Raw genomic sequence first — 15,981 nt, forward strand, 5'->3', positions numbered from 1 at the left:
AGATGAAAATTGCCACGGGTATAAATGGAATAAAATTGATTTTACGCGTGTTTTGTTTAACGAAACATTTTTACGCGCGCGTCTCATTAGTGCAGCGCGTTTGAATTGCCCAATTCGGATTAGGCTGAGGTGTGCGTACCCTACACGATTCTCAAAACTTCTCCAAATTGTTAACTGAATTTTCAAGTTACGACGAAATAATTTCACAATCGCGTTGATATAATCGCGTTGATATATTACATTAATTCGATCTGAGTGATCTTGTTTGGTTTTTTATATTTTTTTTTTTCTTTATTATTCGTTTCGTATCGTATCATTATTCCTTCTCTCAAAGATCAAGGAAGGGCTACGGATGATAATTATATTTCCTTGGCAAAGTTAAAGCGAAACAAAACAAAAACCGTTTATTAAAAATGACCCCATTACATCAATCTTCAATCTTCAAAATAATATCTTCTGCGAATAGTAGGGAATGAAAAGAAAAGAAGAAAAAACATCCGTAATCGTTCCGTAAATAATTATGTTGTTAAAAATCCGAATCTTTTTTCAGCGGTAATATTGAAAAATATCAGATTTCATGTAAAAATGGCGAAGACACGAAAATTCATGAGAAGAAAAAAAAGGAAAGATAAAAAACGGCGAACCTTTTGTAAAAATTTTACACCACGTTTCCAGGAAGAAACGCAATCTCTTATTCGACTACACGTATATAGGTATAATCTATTATGACACAGGGTTTCCTGAGGCTGCGTTTAAAAAAATGTCGAAACATTAAAACGATCCTATTTTATACCAGCTGATCGCGAGTGTCTCAATTTGATCTGTTTTTTGTTCCTTCACCTCCGTCTTCTAAAATTTTTTTCAATCTCATTCGTAACGTGAATACCATTTTAAATTAGGCCACGAACCAAATTTTCACCCGTATGTACGGGAATGTGTAGATATAAAAAAAAAAAAACATGCACGTCATCTATAATATTGTATATACATAAGCGAATGATTTATTATCATCACATGTATTTTATTTATAACCAGCGATGTAATTGAAGTCCTCGATTTTCAGTCACTCGATAATTTATTCAAATTAAATTATAATCTGTACATATATTACCCATAATGAAACTTAATAGGAATTCCAAAGTTTCAAGTGCAAAAAAAATCACACGCGTGCATTATTCAATGAACGTAAACATATAATATTATCTATTACTTTTTTATGTTTTTTTTTTTTAGAATATTACCGAATCATTAACTCACTATTCTTGTAAAACGTGTTACAGAGATCGGAATTATTATATTAATACAGTTCCTGGTTAATTGAAAAATTATCATCGTTATGATAAAAAAAAAAAATCGATACTCATTACGTTAGTACAGATGCAGATAGCAGTGAAATGTATAAGTCGGATAATTAAAATTCTAAATATATCAACGTGGAATAAAAAAAATCATCGGTTAGGTATTGTTATAATTATCATTACGATAAATTCATACGTGAGAATCTAATGAAGAAATACGCGATACACGCGTGTGAGAATGTTCAACTTGTTGATAAAGTTGTGCGGATAAAAAGAATGAAATAAATTAATTGAAACGAAGGGTTTGATATATTCATAGAAAATTGATGTATATACTCAAGTGAATGACGATGACGGATGAAGAAATCAAGTACATGGATATATACTTAAAGTACATAATTGTGCATATTACTATACGTACTCGTATACTTTAAATAATTTGTATAATTTTACACGGTGTTTGACGAATTATTATAAATAAAACAGAAGCTGGTTGACAAGTGGCGATGAAAACTTACGGGTTGAAAAAAGTTAGGAAAAAACGCATAAGAACAAAGAGAGAAGAATTGCCCGGTTAATTATACGGGCGTTAACAATGGTCCAACTGTGGACGACGTCCGTGTTTGCTGCACGAAGATCGAGATAAGGATATGACCTTTTGTTACAATATTAGACGCGTGCGTATAAGTTGCGCACCGGAGTTGAAAAGACGAAGAGAGAAAAAAAAAAAAAAAATCAAACACAATTAAAATAAAAATCCTCAATTTCGCAATTGGCGGATGCATGGTCGGTACATATTAATTGGACGGGCATGGACATGGACATAGGTCTAGAAAGATTGTAAAAAAGAAGAATTTGCTATACAGGAAAGGAGATATGAAAAATGGAAACGAAAGAGACAAACGCACGTATAGGTGAGGTGGGTAGGCAGGTAATAAGAGTGTAAATATACGGCACATAAAATTGAAATGATTTCTCTATAATAATTCACTACCTGAAGTGATACGCGGCCACACCGCGCGGCGGTGATCGAAAAATACGTTTCTTGCATACGGAAAATGTAAGTCCAATGTCAGGTGTACTATAGTTCTGCAGCTTTACAACTTACAATACATGCGGTATAAATAAATGGAATAGTTTTTATTCCCGAGGGTCGTTATTATTATAATGTCTGAAAGTTATTGCGCAAGATCATCGCTCGTAGTAAATGTACAGGTATATTCGTAACGTGTGATATAAGGACTGAGAGTTTCGACTCGAAAAATAAAACCAACTAATTCCATGATGATTTCATTCAAATATGTAACTCGATTTTAACAACGGTATCATTTTTATACCTATACGGTTACGGTGATAAGACGTGGAATGAAAAGAAGAGAGATCAAAAATTGAAACGGTAATGAATAATTGTCGAATATAACGATCTCGTATACCAATTAACTGGATATATTATACATTATGTGTATGTGTATACGGAGTGCCATGCATCGAACGGAGATTTATACCTTGGTAGCAGGTGTAATTATTATCAAGTCAGAATAACAATTAATTGTTATCTTTGCTTTTTTTTTCTTCTTCCTTTTTTTTCGCCTTCTAATTTTTTCATTAGATTCTTTGTATTCCTAATTAATTTAACCCGTGCCTCCACTTGTCTTCAGTCCTCGAGTTCCCTCATCGATCTTAATTAACAATAAGATTCGAGATGTATGGGTATAATAACAATTACAAATTATGTGAAATTCAATTAGCGAGGTCGGTCGGTAGCATGAAATTTTTAACGAAACAAAACCAAAAAATAATTAATAAATAACTTTAACGAAAAAAAAAAAACATTCACCGACGTTTCATGTGTAACAAGAACAAAAGCGTGATTCTTTTTTATTTTGTAATTTCTTTTTCATTTTTATTTTTACGCAATAAATTTTGAAAAATATGTATTTCGTACACCTCTTAACGAATGAAGAAAAAACAAGATTCAAAGTGTGAAAAATAAATTTCAACGACCGCAGAAACAGCTATTAGATTTATAATATCATCGTAAGTAATAAAAATCCTAGCGGATTGCGGGATGTAATTGCAGGACGCAGCTATAAAAAATTTCTCGGACAATAAACTTTGACCTCACGGGTCATCGGCGATCGCATAGCAAAACTGACGACGAGATGATCAATTATATTGTTATGTAATGTCACGTCATGTACACATAATAATATGATGTACTGTGAGATAATAAAATCGAAAGAAATAAAAAGAAACGTCCATTAAAAGCGTACCGAGGGTGATTTCTTAACGATGAAAGTCCCGAAAGCTTCGATTTATGGTAAAAATCGTTTCCACCCATTTAGATCGTCTCGATTTTTAAGCCAAAAATGAAATATTTTTCAAATCGATTGTAGGAAACTTTTTTGACGTAATTTTACCCCAGAAACACGAATCCGTCGTCTAAATTGAGCTAAGAATTTTTCCTATTGACATATCGCGATTTTTCTACTCCGAAAATTGAATGGAATAGGATGATTTTCAATTTTTCGCTTTATTTTTTTCAATAATTACTTTATCGATGATTAATTTGTACTATCTTTCGTTTTCTCACACTCATTGTATAGAGACTCATGCTTTTAATTACACTTTGAGTAATTAAATATGATTTGCATAGGAGTTATACTGGGGGGGGGGGGGGGGGGAGACGAAAACGATTGAGTATGTTTTTAAAAAAAGCGTGCGGTGCATCGCTGACAATGAAAAAGAAAAAGGAGAAGCAAAAAAGAGAAAAGAAAAAGAAAAGAAAAGAAAAGAAATTGTCGAAGGAAAGGCATTAATAATTGAAACTGCATCATATGATCATCAGCAATGCGTCAATAAGTCATTAAGAAGTATAATAAGGTAGTCGTCTCGCGAGTGCAGGAGATCTCGTACCCCGTAATTATTCCGTTACCGTTTATTAACATTACGAAATACATGTGTAGGTAGACACACGAGATACCAGGTATGCACGTACGTATAGATTACACGCGTAAATAATTGCCTTTATTTCGCGAAGCATCGTCATTTCGACGCAATAAATAAATATATCTATACATACATACAACTCGCCGGAGTATAAGATTAACTTTTTTCATTTACCATCTTTATTTTTTTTTTTTTTTTTTTTTTTTATTCTCCCCCAATGTATTTCAATTTTATTTATTATAATAAATCACGATTATACCATACGTTTCAATTCCAATTGAAACTTTTATCATTTTATTCCCCGCGTACATTCAATGTAACCGTTGCTGGGAAAACTCAAATTTGTAATCTCATGATACTCTTATCTTCCTACAACGGAAATTAGGAGGAAGTATAGTTTTTTGGAAAAACACAAAAAATATATAAGTTGCATATAAAACCAGAAGGAAGAAAAATCCAAAGAAGGAAATTAAAAATACGAATACAGGTAAATTTTGGATTGAAATTGAAAAAAAAAAAAAAAATGGAACTCCTCTCACGCAGGTGAATCGAGTCGAAGACTTTGCGGACTAGGTACACGGTTACCTCTACAATTCTTACAGGATATTCACGTCGGCAAGGGTCATCGCGACCATCACGATGATGATGGAAATTATAGAAGACGCGTGGGTGCCCCCGTGTACACCACATTAGGTTAGTTACAGGTACGAGTATATATCGTTTGGTAGTATGGGCGGACTTCACCGCGAAACGTGTATTTTTCAGCGATTCTCGATTCTTGATCCTCGATTCTTTGGGAACGAATAAAAGCGTCCCACTCCCTAGCGGAGTGGTCTCCTGGCTGTACACGCTACGCTATACTCCCGCCTCGCCGCGTCGCGACGCCCTCAACCGTCTCCGTCGCCGGATGGACGCTATGCCACTGGGACAAGGTTGTCGGGGGCCCATAACTATCCGTCTGACATACGCAGAAGAAGAACATCCAAGATCGAACGTCGTCGTCCGACTACAATGCGCGATGATCATCTCCTTCTTTTTCCTTTTTTTTTTTCTCTTCTTTTCTTTTCGCATCGCATCGCATCGCATCGCGTCGCGTTCTTTCGTTATTATTTATTCCTACTATTTATCGTCGCGTCGTTGTTATTATCGTCGCGTTTCTTCGCGGTTGTTGGCGTCGCAGCGGCATGCGTTCCACACACATTCGAATTTAACGCACGTACGTAACGTGAGTGAGTGCGTATGTGGGTACGTAGCACGTATACGCATATTTGATAAAACTGAGACGAATTCTTTGGGAGTTTGTGGGATATCCACCTCCTGCAGCGCCGTCGGAGCGGCTGGACAGCACGAGCGTAAACTCGGAGTGTCGCTTTTTACCCCCACCGGAGTATCGGCGGCGGCAGCGGCGGCGGCGAGCAAACCGCGGGTATTAAGCGCGATTCTATCCCCCTGCAAAACCGAATACGAATTCGATGTTTGAATACCGCGCAACGTCGCGTTGTACATACCTCAGAGTCGGCCGACTTACCTGTGCTTGCGGTCTTTGAATTGCGAGGCGAAACCGCCCGCGGTTAACGCGCGATAACGAAAATACGAAATATAAGGAAAAATTAACTAAACGGGAAATAAAAAGTCGATTAAATAACAACGTGTAATCACCTCGTAAACATCGGTTATTACATTCCTACTCGTATACGCAGTGAGTGTTAATTGGTTGGTTTTGACTTCGTTTCTTTTTTTCTTTTTCGATTTTACTTTTACTGTACTGAAATTTATTCATTCAATTCCTGTTTCTTTGATCCTTTTTTTTTCAATCGTTCGTTTGATTTTTGGTTTCTTGGATTAGAGGGTGACCGGAACGATCCCGATTAGGCACTTCGTTGCTAGAAAAAATCTGCGAACGCTTCAGAGGTCGTAGTCTGAGGTCACATTTTGTCGACTTGTAAAAAAATTTTTTTCAGATAAAATAAAAGATAATCAAACAGAAGTAGGCGAATATCTAAAACTCCCAAAAGTGAGTCTATTTGTGAAAATTTCCTCAACAATTGTTTTCTACTAATTTTTCAGATTTTACCATAATAATTTTCGAAAGATTATAATGGTAAAGTAAAGAGACTCCGTGACAACGTACGAAATTGAATTTTGTGACTTCGTCGATATTGAGATAAATGTTTCGCAAAAAACGAACGGAAAACTGACAGGAAATAAATAAACAAAAAGTATAAAATTGCGTGCGGAAAAAGAAGAGGAACAACGAGAAAACTTCCTTCGCCGTTTCAAGTTAAGAAGGCTACGAATCTGGTTCGAAAAATTTATGCTTAACATGGAACCGAAGATACCGGTAAGTAAAAGAAAAAAAAAAAAAACCTAAAAAAAGGAAATCGTCTACAGACACCGTTGACAAAAAATATTCCATTTCATTTCGTCGACGAAGAATATTCGTAGAGAATCGTAATCGAAACGTTTTTTTTGTATAATTTGAAAGAGCACGTATGTATACAGAGTTGGAAAAATGACAAAACTTTCGTTGCGAATCCGCAACATGCGCATGGCTCGGTACACGCGATTCCATACACGATGGGAGTCGCCGACCGCGTTGCAGAGTTAAATTGAAGTGAGGTGAATGCGATCGGATTTTACTTTACCCGTATAGCATGGTATTTATTACGTAAGTTTTAGCTGGGTGCAAGAGATATAATATAAAACCTTTGATACAAAAACAAGACACACACACAAAATTCAAGTAAAAAGTAGACCGCATTAATTATAAATCCCGAATACCCGTATAGGTGTACACATATAATACATAATGCGCTGGACTACGGCCGTCCGCAGCTATGTATTGGGGTAAAAAATGAACGAATCGATCAAATAAAAATTAATATCAACCAAGAGAACAAATTAATGTAACAGGAACACGTAATAAGTGAAATCACTAATTGAAACCAACGCGCGATGATAGAACACGATAATGTGGCGCGCTGCAGGGTGATTGATCTCTGCGATGCGGAATGAAATTAGGTATTTTGATTCGTTCGATCGAGTTAGTTACGTAAAATAATCGCGCGAAAATTAATCATTTTTTTTCCAGCGTCTGTATATAGTTCAAAATTTTTCCCGATTATGCGGGTTAAAATTTCTCACTGTTATTATGGGCGTGCGCGGCGATAATTATTTTATTCGTATTATTTATATACACACACGACATTGTCCGGTTACGATAAAGTTACACCACAGTCACGACGACGACGCGACCTTGCGCAACACGCCTCTCGTGTTAATTACTCCTTATATATGTTTTCCATTCCGTTCTCCTCGTTTTTATCTCTCACACTTTGCTTACTTTCTTCTCAACCGATTCGTCGTACGTATTTTGAATTTAATTTAATTTATTTTTTTACATTTTTAAGCGAGACTTGTCGGGGAGATTTTATTGAATTATAATCAAAAATCAATTAGAATCTTTATGGGTTGGCTATCTTATCTTTTCTTGAATAATAATTACCACGTTTACCTTAATCAAGTTTTACGCGACCTGCACATAACAGGTGAAACGTTTTCGGTTTTTATTTATCTCCGAGAAATCGATGTATCGTACAAGCATATAGGCGATATCGGAAAATAATCATGCAACCTGGATGCAGGGGTTATAACGCCGCCGCTGCAGCGACACCAACGCGCGACGTCTCAAAGTTCTACGTTATCCCGCTCGAGTTATTGCAGCGGAGCACGGAGACTTCAACGCCCGACTCGGAGACTTCGATGCGCGGCGCGGAGACTTCAACGCGCGACCCGCGCGGAGACTCCAACGCCCGAGTAGCGCGGAGACTCCGACGCCCGAGTAGCGCGGAGACTCCGATGCCCGAGTAGCGCGGAGTCTCCGATGCCTGAGTCGCGCGGAGACTTCAATGCGCGATCTGGAGCGATAATTTTTACGCCACAACTGTTGAGAAAATTTTTGATTTATTTTTTTTTCGCCTCTTGTGTCGAAGATTATGATTTCAAAAAACTAAAAAAAAAAAAAGGTTTTTGATACGCAGTCAGGGCAATAGCTTATTCTTCTAAGAGTAGAAACACCCCTATCCGGATTAGGTATCTATGGGTATTTTATGCTATAAAATTTGTGTTTTTTTATTCTCTTAAATTACGGATCATCCTGCACCGCGGTCGTAGACATAAAATATCGCGACATTGAAAACGTTCGAGCTCCGAAGGCCTCTTTATTGATTCTACGTGCATTTTGAATCGTACGAGATTTGGTCGTGTTAAGGTTAGTTGTATACCTGCACGTATCATAAGCTGTAGGCATATATAGATGGAGTGACATATACCTCGTACGGCTGTATAATTTTCAAGGCCAAAGACCTCGGACAGCTTGCAACAATAATGCGATATAGCTGTATACCTAATGCTATAGAATCTGGAAGCGGAATAAATGAAAAGTAAAATACAAATAGAGAAAAAAAAAGCAGACGAATATCGGTAGCCGTATCCATATCTATGAGGATGGAACGCCGGCATACAAACCGACGTTATAGTACAAAACGGATATGTGCGCTATGAGGATCGTAGATATGTTAATAAACCTGATATATGGCACGTATATAGAATAACGTATACATTGTTATTATTTTGTTTTTTTAAATCACCTGGGTGCGATTTGGGTCAAGAGGACTTTTTCTTATTTCTATAGTCTTCTGGCTCCTCTTCGTTCGAGAAAAAAACGAATAATCAAAAATTACGTTATCTTCTTTCTCTTTTATTTCTTCCCGATCACTTTTTTTTTTTGCATTCAGCTCATACAGTCTTATAATTTTACTGTAATAATAACCTTATGGAAATTGGAAGATTAAAATTCGGAGAAAAAAAGTAGAGAAAAAAAAAATACGAATGTATACACATATTTTCAAAATACTTCATACTTGTGGGTTAAGGTCATCAGGATGTTGAAGCGTTAAAAAAGCGCGATAAATCGAAGAAAAAAATTCCAACTAATTGAAATAAGAGGCAAAAATGGAATTAAAAATTAGAAGAGGAAAAAAAAAAAACAATAATTAAAATAAATAATTAACACCGGCAAAATTCAAGCGGAACAAAAGAGATTATGTATCCTACATTAGATTTATGCGTACGCAGACACGCGCTGTTATTTATTTAATCATGGTACATTATCGTTATATACTTTCTACACATCCTACACGTGTTTATAACACGCTGATAATTATACCGTCAATTAATCAAGACCCGTTGAAAGCAGAATGACAAAAAAAAAAAAAATATAAATAAATCAAAAAGATTCATCAGTCGACCTTCAACTTTGACGTAATTATGTATAGTAGGTACATATACAGTGAGGTTAGGTTCAACACAAACGAATTATGTATTTAAATGTTATCTCGTACGATTTTTGGAAAATAATGTCAATATACAACTCGATATGGGAAAAGAAAAAACACTTTGTTTCTAAATATTGCATATGCATGCCGTGCATATGGACGAAAAGAGAGGATTTTTTTTATCGCTTCATTTAAAGACATAGGTATTTCGAATTCAAAAAAGATAAAAATAAGAGACAAAAAGAAAAATAAATTATAAATATATGAAAATGTTGGTGGCATTGTCCACAATATTGCGGTCAATGCGAGCCTCATGCAGAGGTCTTTGACATAGTAGGTATATACGGATATTTATATGCCTATACACATGAGTGTACCTACAGGTGTGCGACGTTGTGTAACGGGGATAATATACACATACGTACATATAAATTCATGCGATGTGCTCTGCACTCCGAATAGTTTCGTCTTTTATTTTTATTTAATTTATTTTTTTTCCTCGTTGTACGACTGCACACAGGCGTAATGGTGCGTGTCGCGTACACCGTGATTCGAATGTAATGATTCGAATGACGAACGCCACCCGCTACTTATATAATATATATATTATCTGAACAATCGAGGTGTGCATATTTCGGTGCGATATAAACATGCGAGTGCCGGTCATCACGTATAATGAGCGTATATCCGCCTACGTATGTATTATTCCTAATGATGCGCGTCGAAATTAAATTCACGATCAATCACGGATTAATCATCACCGCGCGCGCGCGCGCCCGCGCCGTTGTTGGCATATCTATGATACGAAAAGGAAGGAGATAAAAACGAAGAGAGGAAAAAATTAACTTCCGATACGTACAGGTGCCAATATCATATGCGATTATAGGTGAGGTAGGTATAGGTACATAATTACAGCGATTTTTTTATCTCTTTGTTTTTTTAATTTTAGGATCAAGAACATCGAACAGTGTAGACATATATACGAGCGACTTGAATTGTTTTCCATTTTTTTCTCTTCTCCTTTCCTCTTCCCGCTTACTTTTTCCGCGTTTTGAAATAATCATTTCCTTATTGAGAAGAAAATTGATTCATTTATCACCAATGACAATGAGGTGTGGTAAAAGTATTTCGGCGGAGCGATTCCGAAGTGAAATTTGCCAAAACTGAGATTCGAAAAGCAAAAAACGGAGAGCACCTTTCAGACGATTACTGGTCGACGAGGAAATTGCGCGATTTAAATGTAATATTATGACATACGTGATATAATACACATATAAAATGTTGAACGAATGTTATTCATTCATTTATTTAATTTTTTAGGTTAAACACGAGACGATAAATTCCTCCTCGGATGTGCACACGTCTATTTCATACTGCATAATTATGAGAGAGAAGTTCGTTGTGAAATTTGAGGAAAAATATAACGAGGAGAAAAAAAAATGTTTCACCGGTCGAAAGATTCCGTTCATGTCGAAATTGGGATATCATCGTCTCGCCTAGCCAGAATTCGGGTTGAATATCCGCGATGAAATTCAAATTAATGCCAATAATAGCGCAACCGCGCCAAAGTTTTTTTGCCCTCCGCCATTTCGATCGTTCGAAATTTTACGGTTCAAAAATATCATTACCCTGTGCAGACGTGCGCCGATCGAAACTGAATTTTTTATTCGTCACATTACGAGTAAGGAAGAAAAAAAAAAATAAATAAATAAATTTATGATCGATTCAAAAATCGACACCGTCTTTTCTGTTATTATATAACATTACAGAGGTATTGCGAAGCGATCGAACAGTACCGGGGTCAGACATATCGAAATTTTTGAAAGCGAAAAAAGTAACCACGTTTTTTTTTTTTTTTGTTATACCCCGCACCGTAATTGATTGCAGTATATTTAGTACGTTCATTTTTATCGAATCGTTTTTCTTTTTCTTCTTTATTGTACAGTTACATCATCAAAAATCGAGACATGTCATTCTATTCGCATTTTTATGACATAATTTTCTCTCTATAAATAATCGTGCAATTTGTCGATCGTTGTAAATTCGATATAAATATAAAAATTGGGGTACTCGAAAATAAACGCGTTAAATGTTAAGTAACTCCAACCAGCTGGATACGCAACCTTGTTTGCTGTTCTGATAAGAGTTCTGACAAGCACGATTTTTTTTAGTCTTCTAATGACAATTGTAAACCGAGTAAATCGTGAAGAAAAATAATTTCGTAATCTACCGTACAGACGAATTGAAACTGGTATACAATTCACACGTTTCTTTCGCAATGTCTTCCCACATTTTTTCCCTCACCTATTTTCGTACAAACGTTGCTCTACAAACGTAACATATCAGATGAGGACTAATTCGGTGAATTCGAATCTACATATTTTGGTCTAGAAAGAAAATGTCGAGGATGTGCATCCGAAAATTTTTTTTCTTCCTTGGAACGGAACGAAAAAAATTGGCTTGCTTCGGATTTTCGAATTCCTGATGAACGATCAAAAATTCAATCATTGTCGTACATCGCATCGCTACGATCCAGCGTTGGAAACCACGATCGTTGTCCGGGTGATTCCTCCTCGGAGACCGTCACCCGACTGACATAACTTTTGAAAAAAACGCTGACAATAAACGCTCGCGAGTTCGCGAATCGTTCGCGAGATGGCGGCACGTCTTGGCGTTAAACAACGCGAATTAAACGTTGCACCTTTGAAGCAATAAAAACCCGGCAAGTTCAATTCGAAGATTTTCGAATGACATAATTATTTTGTAACAAACGGGGGAGGGAGGGAGGGAGGGAGGGAGGGAGGGAGGGAGGGAGGGAGCATAACCGTCGCGTCTACATTATAGGCAGACACGCGTGAACTTTCAATCTTGACACTCTTTCACCTCGTAATTCGGTCGCAGTAATAACGCAGTAATTTCTCAAGAGTATAACGATTCGGGATTAATCTCGAAGCGCCCGGAATGGATTGCGGAAGATGTTGCATACCCATCGCGACGTATCGGTCCTCGAAATCGGCTGGGAATACTTGACGAATATTACACTTACATTCGAGAGTACGTGTAACGCGTATTTATTGCATCGCATTGCGCGAAACAAAAAAAAAGAAGAAGAAGAAGAAGAAGAAGAAGAAGGTACAGAAACCTATAGCGATCTCGGCGGACGGATGATTGGCGGGTAAAAAATGTAGCCCCAGGCCGCGGTATTGGTGCATAGAAAAATTGCCGAGTCGTATACAACACGTGTGTCTATAGTATAATCTCGTGTAATATCGTCTCACAGCAAGGATTTGAGAATTTTCGAGAGCCCTCGGGAGATCGTTCGATAACTTCAATTAAATTACATATCTCGCGGGCTAGGCTATATACGGCTAGAACCGTCGGCGTTGGTCTGCCTCTGCGAAAAACTTGATAAAATCGTCCGTCTCCTCGATCCCGTCTGACCTTCCCTCCGCATTCAATAAGTAGAGCCTAGGTCATCTCCGTCGTGCGCGTTACGAGCCACACTCGACGCCTTCTCCTCAGTTAGTTATCTAACGGTGGAAAGAATGCTGTTGATCGCTTTACTTTAATTGACGCAGAAAATACCCGGCGTAATTTCCAAGGAGCACGAAGCGAAATCAGAAACAAAAAAAAGAAAAAAATTTATCGGAGAAGTTCACACGGTGATCGGAGACGCTAATTTTCCGAAACCGAATCCTGATATTAAACTAGAAATTTTTCTATTATTATTTCGGCGAAAAGGGATGACGAAAATTTTCGCCCTCGCGGACTTTGGGACGGCGTTGAACATCGCCATAAACGGATTCTATTCCGATTAAAAAATTCACCTGTAATTATCGCCACTTTTTGCTCGATTCCTGCACCTACCACATCTGCATATATCATCGCCGTCAGCTACTTGCATAGATCCGGCTTCTTTTACCGACAGGTGAAAATAAATGGATTCGTCGAGTCGCGGCTTTATTATTATCGTCGATGTTGTTATTCTTATTGCGATTATTATTGGGCACCTGGAATCGGAATCATCAGGAGGTAATCGGATTCGCGGTAACGTTAACGAAAGATGACGGATGAAATTTTTTTTTTTTTTTCGCTAAAAATTACACGCGAAACGGATCGTCGGACGATTCGATAGAGAAAAGATAAAAAAAAAGGAAAAGGGTGAAGAAAAAAAGAATCGAAACAGGTGGGGAAAAAAAATCCGTTTGTGAAATAGATATCTGTGAGACTTGAAGATCGTATTCTTGCGATACCTACTTTATATTTGAAGAGCCACTCGGGAGACTCTGTTACAGAAAATTATATAACGTATATTAGTACATAATTATATACGTATACATATTATAATTAGCGACATGTGAATTAATTATGCAACTTTCCAGTTACTCAACTTTAAAAATCTACCCGAGTATCGTAACTCGGAAGTCCGCGTTTAATATACAAATAGTATAGGTATGCGACTTTTCTTAGCCGCTGCAGCATCGCCCCGTTGAACAACGCCTCAGCATTTAGTTACGTCGACGCGTTGCGTGTACGTGAAAATCGAGCGTATCCGTTCACGAAAATAAGACGTTTCACTCGTTCGTCTATAATTTTCCCGGAGGGATGAAAAAAACCGAGACCCCGAAAGTGGGAGAGAAGGAAAAAAACATTGGATCTCCGTCGATTTTACGTTTGAGAAAATCAAGCGTCGTTTCCTGATCCGTTCAATGCCGATCTTGAGGAGCACGCGATTCTCGCGTATAGGTGCAGCATTTTCCATTAATTACAAGACGATCGAGTGACACGTGTAATTAGATGTAATTAAATCAATCGGTAACCTCCAAAGGCGGAACAAAAGCCACACTACATTTAATTATGCAATGTTTTCTCGACGCCGTCAGCTTCCTGCATTCGTAGATATATTACGATATCTATTAGACGATTACCTTGAACCGCCAAACTCAAAAATATACATATAATATCCTACGAACGTAGGCCCATTTAAATTCATCCGTATACTTTGTCTATCGGTTGAATTTTCGTTCTGCAATGCAATCAGATTTTTCATCATCGAATTGAAGAAAAATAAATTAACAAAAAAAATAAATAAATAAATAAATAAATAAATAATAACTATACGAAGGTTCTGAGAGAACATACCTACGAAAAGAGAAAAAAAGGTAATTCGAAGGAAAAAAAACCCTTGTAAAGACATTCTTAATTGATTTCCTCATTCTTCTCGAACACATAGGAAGTTTATGCCCGAAATTCTAGGTCAAAATTATTAGGCATTTATATCTTTTTAACGATTAGGTTAAAAATTACGAAAATTCGTCGGGCGGGCATATTTTCGGATACAATAACGCACGAAACTTAGTCGGCGGTTTTTTTCCACTCTTTCTTTTTATACCCGTGAGTTTCGTAATGGTGTTTAAATAAACGCGTATATCAGTAGAACTATGAAGGAAAAATAATGATGATAAGGTAATAATATTACTGAAAGAATACGTAATAACTTCCGGAAACGAAACGGTAAACAAATTCGACGCAACAAAAGGGGACCTAGAAAATATTGAACTTTAGTTGTTTAAAATACATCGTGAATAGGATTTTGTTATCGATGGATGAAAAGCGCAAATTTTTTGCATCATCTCATACAGGGTGGTTGAGAAAATTCGATTCCCATTATTTCGTCTCAAAAACGTACTCGAATAAAAGGAAACTTTGTTTTCCTCTCCGTTCGAATAAATTTGAACGAACACTTTGAATGAATTCAGTTTTTCGACACGATCGATTTGTTCCAATAGAAAAAAAAAAATAGAAACGAAAAAATACCAGATTCGATTTACGAACGGTCGAAAAACTGAGAACCCTTTTTTTGCACACTTACGCGCGTATTATTTTCCAGCCACCCTATATAGCTTCATTGTACTTCACATTCGTCGCAGCCTTGGAGTCCTTCTTACGTTTCCGTCTATTTCATTATAGCATTATAGAATACAGAGGTTAACATTGTCCACCGACTGGAGAAAAAGAAAAGAAGAATAAAAATCAGATTCAACTACCGCGCGTTAAACTAGAGAAAAAAAAAAAAAAAAACGCCAACGCGTTGAAGAAAAATAATTTTCAGATCTGCACATCGATGACCCGATCCAACCTTATTGTAAGAAAAACTGCCGTCACACGTAACGTAGCTGGTAGTTGAAGTCGCGAGTTTTACGCCACGTCCATATTTGACGGTCCAAAACGATTCTGACATAATAATTCCCCTGACAATAAGGAGATAGAAAAAATAATGGTAATAATGATAATGCTGAGATTTAGAAAAAAAAAAAAATGGAGAAAGCTGCTTTACCATTCAATCTCTGCGTATATCTAAACGTGCGCCGGCTCGCGTATATGCAACTTATTTTGTA

At 36.8% G+C, this 15,981-nt stretch overlaps 2 protein-coding genes across 3 annotated transcripts in view; one reads left to right on the forward strand and one right to left on the reverse strand.

The window, feature by feature from the left end:
* LOC105692492 (nuclear migration protein nudC) overlaps positions 1–15,981 on the reverse strand; it is a 78,851-nt gene that overhangs the window by 11,614 nt on the left and 51,256 nt on the right. The gene's annotated exons all lie outside the window — the stretch shown is intronic.
* The window catches only part of LOC105692496, a 59,738-nt gene continuing 49,551 nt past the window's right edge, over positions 5,795–15,981 (forward strand). The window contains exons 1-2 of one of the 2 annotated variants that reach the window (XM_048650723.1): positions 5,795–5,946; positions 6,315–6,588. In XM_048650723.1, the coding sequence (XP_048506680.1) occupies positions 6,562–6,588 (27 nt within the window). In that variant the 5' untranslated portion in view covers positions 5,795–5,946; positions 6,315–6,561. Of the gene's footprint in view, positions 5,961–6,314; positions 6,589–15,981 lie in introns of both variants that reach the window. The other variant, XM_048650721.1, reaches the window with a different exon arrangement.

The sequence above is a fragment of the Athalia rosae genome, chromosome 2 (assembly GCF_917208135.1).
Source record: "Athalia rosae chromosome 2, iyAthRosa1.1, whole genome shotgun sequence".
Classification (NCBI taxonomy): Eukaryota; Metazoa; Arthropoda; class Insecta; order Hymenoptera; family Athaliidae; genus Athalia; species Athalia rosae.